We start from the raw sequence: 17,472 nt of genomic DNA on the forward strand, positions 1-17,472 counted from the left end.
TTTTTAACAAAAACCCCCAAAACTCAAAAACTATTTGACATAGGAAACTTTTGTCAATGGGCATTAAAGGCCTAATATTAAGGCTATGTAACACAAAAGAAAGATAGAAAAATTATGCATATCTAGGTTAAAAAATGAAAATTGTGACCCATGAAAAAGAGCTATTTTTAAAGCCTGTCATAGTACCCTCCAATTTTTTTTTTTTTTTTAAATAACTCCAGGTTTTGGTGCATTGTAGTAGAACTCTTCTAGTTACATACGCAAATGACAAATTTGAGGAAAGTGTCATAGTTTGCAAATTAGGTGCACTGCCCCCCAATGGGGGAACTTAGACCACCTAATGTCAGCCCTGAGGGGGTAACATTATTCACTAACATAGACCGGCTTGGAAATCAATTTAAAATTACCATATATAACATATTTTATGATATGTCTATTAATGTTTTTTCTTTATGTTTCAGACTCTACAGAGTCTTATATATGGTAATTTTAACTCTATTTCCAAGCTGGTCAATATTATCCCATCACGGCTGACATTAAGTAGTCTAAGTTCCCCCCATTTGCAAACCATTATACTTTCCTCAAATTTTAACTAGAAGAGTTCTACTACAATGCATCCAAACCTGGAGTTATTTTACCAAAAAATATAATTGATTTTACCACCCAGTCCAAGATACCTCAAGAGCTGGGTTAACCAAGACCGTCACTTATTTTTAAATTACATCAAAACTATGAGAGGCAGGAGCCAGCAATTTATGGTATGTGAACCTAGATTATAGACCTGTATTTTACATGTTTCAATTTAAGTTTAATTTAGCTAGCAAAAAAATGGCATCATTTAAAAAAAAGTAGTCTAAGTTACCCCCTTTTATGGTAAGTGATTGCTCCATCAAGTTAACAACTATGCTGGATCCTGGATGTGTTCCAGTTATGCTCAGGCGTGTGCGCGTGAAAGTTTCAAGATCTTGGGGAAAGTTTACCTCAAAGGAAAGGGAAGAAAGAGCGTTGGTTGCCAGTGAAGTGAAGGTGCCAAATACATGTGTTCAATGTCCTGTAATATTTTTACCAAAAGTTGAGGCAATAAAAGATAAAATTACACTCAAGAAGTGTTCATTAATTTGTTATTCATATAGGTATACATAACAAATTTTTTCAATAATTATTAATAATATATATAGGTATATTACTTGAAACATTTGTCATTAAAAAATATCATATTAGTAGCAATGAAATATTTAAAAAAAACTAGGATATTTCATATCTGGCAATTTTAATTTAATATGGAAATATGTGGATACAAAATCTATGATGAATTTGAAGCATTGACATTTACCTAATGCACGAAATTAGCAATCAATAATCCAAGGTACTTCTGTATCCACTGAAGACTTCACTACATTAAATACATATTGGCATCCCCTGGAATCAGCAGCCAGCTGTTTCAGAGCACGATTTGTTGAGAATTTTTTATTTGAAATCAAAAGCCCAGTTTTAAGTCCTTAGGAGTGTAAATTTCAGCCTAAAAACTATTAAAAATTTATGTTTCTGTATGGATTTTAATGCTGTTAACATTGAGAAACTTTGAAGTACCGGTATCTCGTGCAAAAAATACTGGCTTAATAAATTTTAATTTAGAAATGAATGTCACTTGAAATTACTGATGTTCTGAGTGATCATTTATGTCATCAAAATGTCATTTATTCTGCATCTACATTGCTACAAAGAAAGTGAAGGCCTGGAGTACTGTTAGAATAAATGAGTACACTCTGCATTCTTAAAATGTTTTAAAATTAAGTTTTATTGCAAGTGTCCCTTATTACCCCCATTCCTAGGGGTAATTGGGTAATTCGGGAGGCTTTATTTTGCATCTGGCAGCTTGCAAATAGCATATGGAATTTTTTGGAGATGTCATTCGATAGCCCTTGAAAAGATCTTTAAAATGAGCCCAAACTTGTTTATGAAATGTTTCATGGTAAGAAGTTATTAACAAAAAATGCTCAAAACCTAACCTTATTATCCCTTTTGACAGTAGGTATTTATTTGATTATACAATTTTATTATGAATCCATTTTTCGACATTGGTTTCAAATGGAACCACTTGGCATTGATGGGTTAACAAAAAAAAAAACAATTAACAACAAGGAATTTTGATTACATTTACCTCGCTCAGCAGCAAAAAAATTTCTTTCACCTGACAAAAAATTGATGCATCATTGGTTATCACAAAATTGTGCATATAATTTCATAAATAGAATTGTGCACCAGGCAACATAGAATGAAAAGTAATTAACCTAAACTATGATTTATTTCTACAAAATATATGATGGGTGTCACTAAAATATTCCTTTCTGCTTCAGGTATGTTTTTTATGATCTTTTTTTGTTATAGTGCATTCACTTGACCCAATTAAAATGGTGCGAAGTTACAAGCCATCCTGTAAGCTTACAGATACAGAAGAAATGCTATATGGCTGCTGATATGAAGCTTGCAGTTGACAAGGTCATTGTCAATGCTCAATGGCATGTCAATGGCTACGGCAATATCACCTAAATAATATGGTAATGTATTGGTATGGTAATATCATGTCAATAACAGAAAAATGAGTACAGATCACAGAAAATGTCATTTATTCTATATACACATCATCTACAAAGGAAGAGGAGGACTTCAGAGTACTGTTACTAATGGACAAGTACACTCTGCATGCTTCAAATTTTCAAAAATTGAGTTTTATTTCAAGTGTCCCTTATTGCCTCATTCCCAGGGGTAATTTGGCAGGTTTTTATTTTGCATCTGGCACCTTACAAATAGCCTATGACATTTTTTTGGAGATGCCATACAATAGCCCTTGCAAAGACCTTTATATTGAGCCCAAACTCATTTATGGAACGTTATGCTCAAAACTGTCCCTTGCTGCCCCATTAGATGGTATGTATTTTTTTACTCCTGGAGCTCCTTCTTTCCACAAATTGCATAAAGCACTCTCTAGGAATTGGCAATTACTATCAAATTACAGTAAAATGGGGTAACTTAGACTACTTTTTTAATAATGCCATTTTTTACTAGCTAAATTAAACTTAAATTGAAATATGCAAAACACAGGTCTATACTCTAGGTTTACTTACCATAAATTGCTGGCTTCTGCCTCTCATATTTTTTATGTTATTTCAAAAAAAGTGATGGTCTTTGTTACCCCAGCTCTTGGGGTATCTTAGACTGGGTGGTAAAATCAGTTATATTTTTTGGTAAAATTACTCCAAATAACTCCAGGTTTTGGTGCATTGTAGTAGAACTCTTCTAGTTACATATGCAAATGACAAATTTGAGGAAAATGTCATAGTTTGCAAATGGGGGCACTGCCCCCAAATGGAGGAACTTAGACCACCTAATGTCAGCCGTGAAGGGGTAATATTGACTGGCTTGGAAATGAACCCTTTACCGCCAAATTGGACTTTCAAGTCGCCTTTAAAAAAACCATCATTTTTCTAATAATTTCATGTTTTCTTTCATTTTTTCAAAAATTCACACAAATAAAAAAGTATTAGATTTATTTTTTACATACATATACCAAGTTTCAAAGTTATCTGTCAGTAAATAACCGGAATAAAATTTCCAATTTCCAATGGCAATTTCCTATTTCTTGTGGAAATTTTATTTCAGTTATATATGGATGGATCACTTTGAAACTTGGTACAGATATGTGAAAGATAAATCTAAGACTTTTTTGTTCCTGTGAAATTTTTGGAAAAAAGTGAAAGAAAATGTGAAATTCTTAGAAAACCGTCAAAAAGAGGGTACTGTAGAAATCTATCTCCTCCTAGGATTTTCAAGCTACAACATCGAGACGCATATCATTTGATGCATAAGGACCATAGGTATCTATCGATTGGTCCTTGCTGTTTTTCAAAATTCCAATTTTTGTAGGTGGGGTGGGCATTTTAAAAAAAAATTGATTTCTCCCCCACCCTTTCGAATTTCCCCCCCTTTTTTCATAATATTTTCAAAACTATAACGAAATTGAAAAAAAGCTACAACCAATCTCTAGTTCTTTTATTTGCAAATCGAACGGTATATTTCTGATTGCTGTAGCTTAAAAACTCTAGGAGGAGATAGGTTTGCAGACACAATAAGTGTGAATGTTCAGTAGAGCGCGACAAAGTCCCGAGCGCCTCGAAATAGGCATTCAAGGTGGCTTGGATACAAGACAATATGTTACTGGAGCTGAAATTCAGTCAAATATGGTGGGAACGACTGCATGAGCACCATGCCACACAACAGCAGCCAGGTAACTAAAGATCAGCGTCTTCAGGTTGTCTATTTATTTGCCCGGCCGGTAATTTTTGCCTATATGAAATGGGAAGGAACTCCCCCACCCCTAACCCTTTTGCAAACTCTCATCAAGGCATAAATCAACATACAGAGATGATTTTGGTACCGTTGGATAGGTCAGAATGTCAGCTTTAAGGTAAGACTAAAAACCAAAAAAGTGAAATTTACGATTTTTGTCCCAGAAATTCGAGCGGTAAAGGGTTAAGTTAAAATTACCATATATAAGACTCTGTAGAGGCTGAAACATAGAGAAAAAATATTAATAGGTGTAGTATCAAACATGAAATATGTTATATATGGTGATGTGAAATTTGTCTATAAATTTCAGTGTATTGTGTTAGGAACATGCTAGTGTTAATTTTGTATGTATTCTCTTTTCAGGTGATAATTTAGTTGAATAAAGCTACATTCTAGCCAACCTTTGAGACCTACAAGACTTTTAGGTTCATTACAATTTATTCAACTAAATTTAATTGCCAGAGCTATAACAAATGCATTTTGAATCCAGTGTGTAATTCCAAGTTGTTAAAGATGGATCGAGTTCTGAGGCCGTCAAAGTTCGACACTGAACCCAATGAAGCCACAGCTGCTAAACAATGGACTCATTGGTTCAAAACGTTCACTAACTTCCTGGCGACTCTCCCAACTGAAAATCTGAACAAACTTGCAGTCCTTATCAACTACATAGCACCTAATGTACATACGAGTTCATTTCAGAAGTTCCATCATTTGAAGTTGCTGTCAAAACCTTGAAGGACGTTTATGTGAAACCCAAGAGTGAAATATTTGCAAGACATTTACTTCAAACCAGAAAACAAGACACAAGTGAAACTCTTGACCAGTATTTGCAAGTTCTTAAGATACTTGCAAGATTAAGATTTTACTGACGTCAGTGCCAACCAATACAGGGAGGAGAGCATACGGGACTCGTTCATTAATGGACTTCATTCTAATTATATCCACCAGCGCTTGCTGGAAGTTCGAGCCCTAGATTTGAAGTCAGCGTATGACCAGGCCAGATCACTGGAGATGGCCCAAAAGCAAGCTGACTCTTATAACTCGTTGCTGACTGAGCACAGCGTGGCAGCTCCAACAAATAAGTTGAAAAAGGTTCCAGAATTATGTCCCGAAACTTCTACAGGCCTGGAAAATGAGAGAGACTCGGCCCAAATATCTGCTGCTGTGAATTCTAAATGTTATTTTTGTGGGTTGATGCAGCATCCACGTGCAAAGTGCCCCGCAAGAGAGTCCATCTGTAATAAATGTTCAAAAATTGGCCATTGGTCAAAAGTGTGCAAATCTTCCAAGTCAAATGTGCCTTCAGCTAAACCTGCCCATTCAGCTGCCATGCACCTAGCTATTATTGTAGCAACAAGTGACGCTACTGTGGATGCTCTGAAAAAGGCCACTATCGCTGTAAAGATCAATGGAACCTTCACTAGTAGATGTTTGATAGATTCTGGCAGCTCAGAAAGTTTCATTGACATGAACTTCGTCCACTTACTCAAGTTGCCGATACATCCTGGCTCATAAAAAATATTGATGGCTTCCACCGAATTTTATGCGCCAACGCTTGGATACTGCGAAACGCATATCCAATACGGCGATCATGAGGTTACGAAAGTGAAGTTGGGGGTAATGAGGAATCTCTTTGCTGACGTTATTCTGGGTCATAACGTACTCCATCAACATTCCTACCTGGAAATGAAATTTGGCAGACCTAAATCTCCCCTTAAAATCTGTAGTTTTGCTTCTGCTGATGTTGAGGCCCCTTATCTCTTTGCCAATCAGGGTTGGCGATTTTTTTTTTATTAAAAATCAATGATTTTTTTTATTTTTTCATGATTTTTTTTTATTTATTTGATTTTTTTGATTTTTTTAGTTTCTTTGTCTTTTTTGAGGTGTTATTTTTTATGTTGCAATTATCCTACTAACAATAACAGTATATGGATCATAATAGATGGCTAAAAAGGGCACTTATTGCCTCCAATAATGGCCAACAGGCCAAGGTGGTGTTTACCACTTAGGGATTTTCGGGTAAACAATTATTGGTAAGTCTATTCATTAGCTTTGTAAAGTTTGTATGGAGCAAGGCAATGAGCTAAATATTGACCATTTAACTGGCTTCAGTATACAAAAACACTTCAGGAATGCAGATCTGATAAACATTGAAGAGTCACATAACAGATACCGTAAAATGGGGTAACTTAGACCGGCGGGGTAACTTAGACCACTTTTCATTTTTTTTACAAAAACCCCCACAACTCAAAAACTATTTGACATAGAAAAATTTTGTCAATGGGCATTAAAGGCCTAATACTGAGGCTACATAACACAATAGAAAGATTTAAAAAGTTTGCATATCTAATAGGTTAAAAAATTAAAAATGTGACCCACGAAAAAAAGCTATTGTTTAAAGCCTGTCAGAGTACCCCCTCCAATTTTTTTATTTTTTGGTTAAATAACTCCAGGTTTTGATGCATTGTAGTTGGGGTGATTTACAGTGGCCTGCAAGGTCACCTGATTTGAGCATTTGCGATTTCTTTCTTTGGGGACATCTAAAAGAAAGGGTGTTCAGAAGTTGCCCTCACGCCCTACCACAGCTAAGGGAACGGATTATTGCAGCAGAGGTTATGGCCATACCTTGCCATATGTGTGAACGTGCTGTAGGAAACTTCTGAGAACAACTCCAAAAGTGTGATGCAGCTAACAAACCCCATCTTCCTGATATTGTTTTCAAAACATAAGTATTTTAAATGGTATGTTATGCTAATCTTAAGGAAAATGAAGTTTCTTCTTTATGTACCTCCATTACTCCTTTATTTTGCCTCAAAACTGTTCAATCAGTTCTGCCCCACCCTGTATAAGCTAGCTAACACATTTAAATTGTTTATTGTAATCAATATATAACAAATAGTCAAATAGTTAGACTACTTATAGCCTTATAAGAATTAGCTAAGCTGCTAGCTACGTACAATGTATTGCACTCTTGATGCCTCTGTACCAAAAACATTCCATTTATTGGAACCTAATGCACACTAAAGGCAACAAGTTTATATACCAATTGGTCATTCATATTACATTTATACTAAACCATGAATAACAATGTTGCCGGGTGGATGTCTCACGTTGCGGGTGAGGTAACCATGTTACCTATTTTGAGTTTGGTTTGGCAACAACCCTTCTATCTGGTATGTTAAAGGCAAATGAAAGACTGGTGTCTTATCTCTTAAATTGAAGTAAAAATATGGTGACAATGTAATGAGTGAATAAGTTTAACTGCATTCAGGAGTTATGATTAGGGCTAGGGGAAGGGAGCATGGACAGGGTTACACATATTCCATCATTGATGAACTGAAAAATAAAGAGAACAAAAATCAATAACCTGTCCAAATAGATAATAATAATAAGCCTGAAGGGAACTTGAATGTTAAAACTGATGCAATAAATACTTAAAATAGATTCTTAATTGATGGCAAGCTGGTTTCGTGCAGCAAGCGAGAAAATGTGAAAAACAAAACAGACAAACCTTATAATATTTGGAGTGAAATTGATAAACAATTGCAAAGATGAGCTAAAACAGAACCAAGATAAACCGCTCAAGTAATTTGTAAAATTTGTGACGTTATTGAGATAAAATACACAAAAGCGAAGCATTCGAGAATAAATTGCAAGCAGACAGTTGACATAAGAAATTCAATAAACATTAGATGAAAAGTAAAGCACAAACAAAGCTAATTAATCAGATTAGGAGGTAGTAAAATTGTAGGACACTTACAAAACATCTTGGAATTAAAAGATCACACCTAACTAACTCACCAACAACTTGTGGCAGTTCCACTTAGAGACTCAACAGTTTAGGGATCAGTAACTTCACTTGCATGGCTCTCCAATCACTATCATAATAATTGACCAATTAGCCATAAATGGAATTAGTTTACAGGCTGAAAAGAACAAAAGAAAACATACATTCAACAATAATTAATAAGTAAACATTAATTCAAAAATAATTCATATATAGAGAGCAGATGGTTGGGTGAAAAATATGGTAGAGGCCTCCCGGTAACAACAACACCTCAATATAAATTAAAGACTGCCACTCAATATTTTTAAATATATGAAAAAATCGAAAAAATAAAAAAAAATCATGATTTTTTTATAAAAAAAATCAAGTGATTTAATCACATGATTTAATCATTTTGATTTAATAATTGCCAACCCTGTTGCCAATCTTAGTGAAAATTGCAAACCAGTTGCAGACAAATCAAGATCTTATTCGGCAGAAGACCACGCCTTCATCCAACAAGAAACCGCAAAACTGTTGAAGGCTGGCATAATTGAAGAGAGTCGGTCACCTTGGAGGGTGCAAGTGCTGATCACTGGCGGAATTAACCAAAAGAAAAGAATGGTTATTGATTATTCAAGAACTATCAACAGGTTGACACTCCTTGATGCTTATCCACTACCTAACATTTCAATTATGGCAAGAAATATTGGCCAATACTCCATCTATAGTGTGCTTGATTTAAAGTCAGCATATCATCAGATTCCCCTTCGAGAAAAAGAAAAGCCTTTCACAGCTTTTGAAGCTAACGGGCCCTTGTACCAATTCTGCCGGGTACCTTTTGGTGTAACCAATGGGGTGGCTTGTTTTCAGGGGACAATTGATAACATCAGCACGAAAGAACTTACGGGACACCTTTGCATATGTCGACAACATCACCATATGTGGTGCCGATCAGCAATCTCATGATAGAAATTTATTTAAATTCCTCGAAGCTGCAAAGAAGTACAACTCAACTTTTAATGAAGATAAAAGCATCATCTCAGTGTCCTGCATCAACCTGCTGGGTTACAACATCAGGAAGGACAAATTCGTCCGGATCCAGAAAGGCTACATCCACTTAAAGAACTGGAGCCACCATGCAACGCAGCTGCGCTCAAACGCACCTTGGGAATGTTCTCTTATTATTCGCAGTGGATACCAAAATTCTCTGATCTCATTCGCCGGCTAGTTTCGGCCACTGAGTTTCCCCTGCCTTATGAAGCCATGAACACGTTCCTTTCAAGCAAGAAAGCCATAGAACTATCTGTTGTGAACATTATCAATCCTAACATCCCACTGGTCGTTGAAACTGAGGCATCGGAGTGCGCTATAGCTGCTACCTTAAACCAAGCTGGAAGGCCTGTTGCCTTTTTTTCTAGAACCTTGTCCAAATCGGAACAAAACTGGTCAACAGTCGAGAAAGAAGCTAGTGCGATTGTTGAATCTCTCGGGAAATTGAAGCATTTTTTACTAGGCACTCATTTTCAAATTGTTACTGATCAAAAATCTGTGTCATTCATGTTTGACTGCAGAAAACTAGGAAAAGTTAAAAATGAAAAAATTATTAAAAACTTAAAAGCAAAGAAAACTCCACAAAAATTCATAGTATCTTTAAAGAAAAGGTTTCGGAGTCCAGCTCCATCGTCAGTTTGGAAATTCTAGAACACAGAATTGACCGGTCTATGTTACCCCTTCAGGGCTGACATTAGGTGGTCTAAGTTCCCCATTTGGGGGTGGCGCCCCCCATTTGCAAACTATGACACTTTCCTCAAATTTGTCATTTGCATATGTAACTAGAAGAGTTCTACTACAATGCACCAAAACCTGGAGTTATTTTACCAAAAATAAAAAAATTGGAGGGGGTACTCCGACAGGCTTTGAATAATAGCTCTTTTTTGTGGGTCACATTTTTCATTTTTTAACCTATTAGATATGCAAAAATTTTTTTATCTTTCTATTGTGTTACATAGTCTCAGTATTAGGCCTTTAATGCCCATTGACAAAATTTTTCTATGTCAAATAGTTTTTGAGTTTTGGGGTTTTTTGTTAAAAAAACTAAAAGTGGTCTAAGTTACCCCATTTTACGGTAACTAAATAATGGTAAACATTAGGTTTTGGTATAGGTGCTTAAGTTTTGTCCAATGTTAGTAACAACTTTATTCATTATGAAGCAAAAAAATGAATTCTCAATAGATCTCTCAATCATTTTTGAAAACAATTTTATATTTTGATAGGTAACAGCTATGTTGTCAAGCAGGCATAAAAAAGATTACTTAATTAGATAAATCAAAATCAGCTCTTGTTACAATGTTTTTGTTCAAGTGCTCTGTGAACACACTGCAGATTCTAGGTATTGAACTAGTTCACTTTACTGATTTATTTCTGATTGAATTAGTCACTTGTGTAATGTTCACATGACATTTTTGCCACTGTAGAAATTGTTTGAATTCCTTTATGTTTTCAGAAAAATAAGATAACAGTCCAATTATAGCTTTGCAGCTGGAAGAGAACCATGGAAGCTGATGCCAGTCTCATTGTTGGTGGCTTGGATGTTGCTAAACTCTCTGATGATGAACTCTTTGAGCAACTCTCAAGCCATGGTGCTGTTGTTGGCCCTATAGTTGGTGAGTGTTATAAATTTATAAAGGAAGTGCTAATTATTATGTGTTGTCAATATTATATTATAAAGTCAATCCAATGAAACATAGGTACTCAATGTGTCTCCATGTATTTATATACAATCAAATTGTTACTGGGTGTAAGACAAACTCATATGATTTTTTTTGATGTTTGATTGGCAACCATATGAGTGAAAGGTTATTGAGATGGTTGTTCTTTCAAAATATTTTTTATATCTTGTACATTTAATGATTCTAGTGAGTGAATGATGAAAAAACAACTCTTATCAACTGTAATTTGTATTTATTTGTTCTTATGCATTAAAAATCTATCACTGAAACAACATAGACACTGATTTAGCTTCTTATCTATGATAATTATCATATTTGGTTATCACAGCAAAACAATTCCACTATTTAGTAGTGGAATCGTAAGACATTAAAAACTAAGGATAGATAAATAAGGATAGTCAAGGATGAGGATAGTCAAGATAGATTTTGAAATTCTACAAAAATTTTACTCATTTGGGAAGTGAAAATTTTTAAAAATATGAAGTTCTAATTTCCATTAAATTTAAAAATGGGATTTGAATTTGAGATTTTTGCTGAATGTAGTTCTGAACTGATTTTCCTTCAATAATGTAGTTGCGTTTTAAAATAATATAATATTGACTGGATTGGGATGAGCTTATGGACATATCTGTATTGTTCTGAAAGTTTGTCAAATGCCTTCAGTGGATCTATGATTCATTGGCAGCTTCTCTTAGTCAGATTCAAAGATCTAGCATAGCAAATTATATGTGGAAGCCATATATCACAAGTCTATGAAGTTTTTGACATTTTTTATTCAGTGTGCTTTTTAGCGCATTTTCTCATTTATGGAAAAATGCACTATTGTGCTCGCCATGTCCGTCTGTCTGTCTGCCCATCCGTGACTTCACATTTTCATTGATGAGAAAATACACTCTGTCACTCACTGCAGTGAGTACTGAGTTTTATTTTTCTTGTATTGTTCCTGTAGTGACATTTCTAACCTAATAGCAAAAAACAAAGGGCCTGCCTAAAAAATATTCTTAAAACATGATAATGTATTAATAATGTGACCTGAATATCGTTTTCACTTGGCTAGAAAAGAGAGGAGGTGCAAATTGGGTGTTGTGTTTTGCCACTCATTCATGTCCATTTCCAGGAACAACACGTAAAATTTATCAGCGCAAGCTAGTAACCCTCTTGGGAGGCTCCGTGAATAACTCGTCATTCTCCGAGTCCTTCACTCCTGATTGTGGTGGGGAAAGTGATGTTCCACCATCACAGGCATACAAAGGTGCTGTAAAAATATCACTTCAAGTTAAATGCTAATGATTTTGAACCACTGCAATGACATATAATTGCTACAAATAATTCATTTTTCCCCATCATTAATGTGTTGCCAACTCTGACCTTCACTCCCATAGCAAAAGTTAGGATCCCATGATTTTTATTTTAAGGTAAATCTATCCCAATAAATGAGTCAACTAGTCATGCACCTTCATATTGTACCACCAATTGTACCATATTGCATTAAAGTATATTGATTATCTTTCCTTTGAGTTCATTAACCATATTTTAAGAAACCAGTGCATCTAAAATATTTTCTTTCATCTCATTCTCAGAAAGATTAACCTCAGGTGCGCCCAGGGGTCGTCTAAACAGATCAATTAGAGGTAAGGTTATTTTTCTAAAGTTAGTATTTTTGTCTTGGTTGTTGATATAAACCAGTTTAGTTTATTTATTTTTGCAAGAAAATTTTCAGTGTTTCTTCTAAAATATCTCTAACTATGTAATTGGTATTAAAACGTAACTGGCAAATTATGTATGATGTATTTTAAGGAGTGTTCAACACAAATGATTAATTTTTCATTATTTTTAAAGTAGAACCGGTAAATTAATGATTGATATTGGAATAATTATTTGTAGAATTTGTGTCATTGTGGCTAGATTAAAAACCAGCTATTCTGTGGATGTTACTTTCTTCAGAAGTGGTTGGAGGCAATTTGGAAGACGAAGAGGAAGAGGAGGAAGAAGAAGAATGTGAAGAGGCAGTAGAGAGGTGTTTGGGGTCCACTGCAGGTCAAACGTCTACCCCGCTCTACTCTCCATCCCCCAGACGTCCTCTCCACCCCTCTTCAGCAGCATTCTCTTCTTACAAGTTTGTTTCACATAAATCTTCTTGATTCTCTCAAATGTGATTAGTTGCCTCAATTATTCTTAGGTCCCCTAAAACGTCTTGTCTTCTTTTGATTAAGTTAGTTTTGTTGTTTTAAATCTTATAAGTTCCCTCAAATCTGTTTACTTCTCTTGAATCGTTCCATCTTAGTTCCATTGATTTTTTTTTTTTTTGTTCCCTTAAATTTGCATAGTTCCCTTAAATTGGCTAAGTCGTGCATTTAATCTGGGTCAGCATGTGTTCAGAATTTGTGGGTAAGTTCATGCAAGTTGAGTTAATCTATTGGATCATTTTTCATTCTTTGCAGGTAAGTACTTGTCAAGATTGTCATAAGTTTTATTTTTTGTTGATTTTGCTGATCACGATTAGGCATTAATTTCTTCTTTTGTATGTACGTGTGATTTTTATTGGAAAAATTGATAGAAAACGTGAAATTTATAGAAAACGGACAAAGAGGGGGTAATGTAGAAATCTATCTCCTCCTAGGGTTTTGAAGCTACAGCGATGAGATATATACCATTCTATTTGTAAAAACCATACCAATCGAGTAACGAAGCCAGATTTTTTATTTTTGTTTCATTTTTTCTCCTAAACATAATCTGAAAATTATACACCCATTAAACCTATAAAGTGTATGATTTAAGATTGAGTGCTATCAATTAACACCACTTTTTGTGTTGCAGAGATAATGGGTATGACTCGACTCCATTACTTCCTCGACCATCCCTCACCCACCGAACTCACCAAACTAGCCCTGCATCACCACAAGCTGACCGCTCCTCCAGCCCCGTCACTGGCAACAGTACAGCCTCGGGCTCAAGTTCAATCGTCTTCAAGATCATTGCTTTGGTCATCATTTGCGCTCTTTTGTACTTCTTCTTCATAGCCAAGTAAGTTAATTTTGCGTAAATTTTGTGTTGCAATTATCAAATGGGGAGAAAATAAGTTTATATGCTCACTAAACATTTAAAATATTTTCTGATGCGTTTATTAACTGGGTGTATTTAGATTCTGAAGCCAAAATGACGTATATTCCCATTAAATAAATTAGATACTAATGTAGGTTATTCATTGTATTGGACTGATGAGATGAAATTCACGGAAGCTTAAATTGTTTAATAATTATTACATAATTTTGACTGTAAAAATTTTATTCAACGACTTTAACAATTTGAGTTCATCAGTATTTTTCCTTTTGTGAGTGCCTACAACTCCTTGTAATGGAGAGCTCGTTTCTTGCACTATGTTCGACCTTGACAGTCCAGCCATTCAGCTGACACGTCACAAATGATACATTGAGTTTGCTGAATAATTGGCAAACTATTGATTGGAGTTAGAAGTTTTGTCTAAGTTTAGTAGACCAAGAAGAGCTCTCAATGGAAACTGTTGTTCAGTTACTTGACTAATATTGAGTACTTAACTTTTTCAACAAAATCGATAGATCTCGAAGGCATTGTTCTGAACAGCAGTTGCTGCTGTTCAGAAGTTAATCCGTGTTTCAAGGCACCACTTTCTTCAAAGTTAAAATATTCATAGTGTTTAATCATTTAAATTTTCATTGTCATATTTTACTAGCAAATAGCCTGGTGAAAGCAACAAACAAGGCTCCATTAGCACGTCTTCTGTTATTAACGTCTGAATTTCGGTACATTTACTTGTGGAATTATTTGCAAAGGATTAAATGATTTCCAGGCCAATTCTGTTCATTTATTTGTGGAATTGTTCAAAAAGAATTAAATATTTTCCAGGCCAAATTCAGTACATTTATTTGTGGAATTATTCAAAAAGAATTAAATATTTTCCAGGCCAAATTCAGTTCATTTATTTGTGGAATTATTCAAAAAGAATTAAATATTTTCCAGGCCAAATTCAGTACATTTATTTGTGGAATTATTCAAAACGAATTAAATATTTTCCAGGCCAAATTCAGTACATTTATGTGTGGAATTATTCAAAACGAATTAAATATTTTCCAGGCCAAATTCACTACATTTATTAGTGGAATTATTCAAAAAGAATTAAATAATTTCCAGGCCCGAAAAGGACGGTTTTGCCAGTCTGGAACACATGGCAAAAACTGCCGCTGATGCCATGCACAAGAGCAAGAGTGGCGGCCACCAAGACGCTCCCAAACGAACTGGGCTGTAAGGAAACGCGGGAGTCCCCTTTTCTGCTCCATCTTATCGTCAGATAGACATAAGCTTCCTCTACTGTGAGATTGTCCAAATGGCGATGCACTTTTTGCTCTTAAGTTAGTCACCCTGACCCAGTTTGATTTCACAAAAAAAAGGCTTATCAGTGCTAAACGTCGAAAGTGTGTCACTATTTGGACAATAGGACCCAAATATTTTTTTCTGTGCTTAATCTTGATAGTGAGAAAATCTTTGTTAACCACATTCGAAATGCAAGTGCTTAAGAATGGGAAAGCTTGGTACTTTCATAGAATTTTTTTAAATTTGTGAGCCGTGAACGTTTAGTGATCATTATTTTTTTTGGAATTACATGGCTTAGCTTGCCGCGGTGTTTCTACAAAAGGGCGTATGATTTGCATACGCTATTGTCCTTCCCATCAAATGAGAATTAACAAACGTTGGTCCGTTTGACTCGCTGATTAAAGATAGTTTTTTTTTCGCGTAATTTTACAAAGAGTCGGAGCAAGAATTGGTTGGTTCTATTCAGTTGGTTTGGCTGGAATTAGTTTATCGTTCTTTTGCTATCAGTTGGCTTTGAGCTAATTTAAAACGGATCTGCTTCTTACACTTCAACTCCTAGCTTCTCACTTCTGCTCAATTTAACGTTCGATACTCGAGCTTTATTTAAGGTTTGTTACTTGATGCTGTACGGGGGTACTCCCTTCAGGAACACTACTCTCGCAAATAATTGATGCCATTGCTGCCTTTAGTCATAATTAATAATTACCTACGTAACTCACTTCCTTTGAAAGTTAATTAATGTTAGAATTTTCTGAATAACTTGCAAAGTGCTTCTCACGAGTTAAATTTCTGGCTTGATGCATTTCCTACCTCCGGCCATGTGTGCCAGTAAAATATTTCTCAACATCGATAAGAAGTATACTGTTGCGCATTAATTGTTAGAATAATTTGGATTATGTATGATAGAGTGGTGAACAAAAGAACTATCTATATGTCGCTCGTAATATTTTTTTCTTTGCTGTGGAGGAATAAAAAAGTTTCACATTTTTCGTTCTAATCACCTGATTGGTTTCATTTTATACTGACCTTCAGTGTAGCTGGCATATTTTCCTGGTATCCTTAGAGTGAGTTTTGGACGTAGCAGTCCCAGGCCTCGCTGGTGTGTCGCCTAAGTAAGTGCCCCATGTGACTGAAAATTTATTAGAGTTTTTGTCTTCGGCTGAGCGTAACTCGAGGAGAAAAAAACTCGACTTCATAAGAGGATCCAAGAAAGTTCAATGGTATAACAAGGAAACATATTTTCAAGTAACAAGTCTTCTGTGCGATTTCTGTTGTCTTCGGTTTTGTTTTCGGTCATTTAAATATTGATATTTTACATCAGATTCCATTAATCCTAAAAGCTCACTTAAACGCTTATTGAACTTTTTTCAATCTTGGCAGGATGCAAGACTTGAAGCCACTCATTTTAATTGCAACACGAGTTAGAAAATTGATCAAACTGTTAGAACTGCAAACTGCATTTGACAAATTGCTTGCAGGAAGAGTCTTCGGTTTTTTTTTTTTGTGCTAGTCAGAAGTCCTATAGGATTTTTTTCTCCGAGTGAGAAAAAACCAGAGCTCATGGTGCCGTACTGCGGAGTGCGGGCCTCAGTTGTAGGGTTAGGTTGTTATGGAGGCATAATTACCAGCATTTCTCTCTTGCGGATATTGGACGTCTTTCGTAAGCGAGCTTTGGCACGAGCGTCTTCACTTCTGTTGTTTTTTTAGCCTCTCTTGTTACTTCGTCTTTTAAATGCTAAAGCTGCTCCTTTCAAGCATCCCAGACTGGTCAATTGATACATCCCGCCTACTGTCGATGATGAACGATTTCGATTCATGAAAATTGCAATAGTTGAGACATTCCACCTTGTTGGCGATGTTTTTTTCGACTGACTTGATTAGTAAATTGATTCCTTAATGGAGAAAACCCTTTTTTAATTAAGAAGCCAAATTCTTCTGCATAGTAGTCGACTAAGTAGCACCTGGACTAATATTCGGCTCCTTGCTTTAGGAATTACACGCAAAAAAGAACAAAATTAACTCAAGAAATAAATGTGGGCTTTTGAACTAATCACCCTCATGGTCTGGCACTCTTGCGCTCATTTTAAGTATAGCGGTGTCAGCGTTCTGAACATCGCTGAATATTCAGAGCTTATTGTGGTCTCGAACACGCAACTCGCTGCTTAATCGCACGCAAAGCACTCGCGCAACTCACTGTCACAGGCAGCTGGGATCGAACCCACAGCTTACTGCTCAAAATCCTGATATTCTGAACTGTAAACACCTGGCCACCCCTAGGTT

The 17,472-nt window shown here is 35.5% G+C and overlaps 1 protein-coding gene across 2 annotated transcripts; it reads left to right on the top strand.

Annotated features, from left to right (window-relative positions):
- Positions 1 to 10,537: 10,537 nt before the first annotated feature.
- On the top strand, positions 10,538 to 16,192 carry LOC108680213 (LEM protein 2). Of its 2 annotated transcripts, none has more exons than XM_018168995.2 (6): positions 10,538 to 10,779; positions 11,963 to 12,097; positions 12,426 to 12,476; positions 12,793 to 12,961; positions 13,663 to 13,869; positions 15,013 to 16,192. In XM_018168995.2, the coding sequence occupies exons 1-6, from the start codon at positions 10,668 to 10,670 to the stop codon at positions 15,125 to 15,127; spliced, it is 789 nt and encodes a 262-aa protein (XP_018024484.1). In that variant the 5' UTR covers positions 10,538 to 10,667; the 3' UTR covers positions 15,128 to 16,192. The 2 variants fall into 2 exon arrangements, with proteins under 2 accessions (XP_018024484.1, XP_018024483.1); XM_018168994.2 differs by having other exon boundaries at positions 10,545 to 10,779; positions 12,790 to 12,961.
- Positions 16,193 to 17,472: the final 1,280 nt, after the last annotated feature.

Source organism: Hyalella azteca, unplaced genomic scaffold (genome assembly GCF_000764305.2).
Source record: "Hyalella azteca isolate HAZT.00-mixed unplaced genomic scaffold, Hazt_2.0.2 contig11575, whole genome shotgun sequence".
In the NCBI taxonomy this organism is placed as follows: Eukaryota; Metazoa; Arthropoda; class Malacostraca; order Amphipoda; family Hyalellidae; genus Hyalella; species Hyalella azteca.

Coding starts and splice junctions, on each gene's coding strand:
- LOC108680213 (XM_018168994.2), top strand. CDS start 10,668: ATGGAAGCTGATGCCAGTCTCATTGTTGGTGGCTTGGATGTTGCTAAA. Junction 12,098..12,425: donor ACCATCACAGGCATACAAAG/GTGCTGTAAAAA, acceptor TCTCATTCTCAG/AAAGATTAACCTCAGGTGCG. Junction 12,962..13,662: donor GCAGCATTCTCTTCTTACAA/GTTTGTTTCACA, acceptor TTTGTGTTGCAG/AGATAATGGGTATGACTCGA.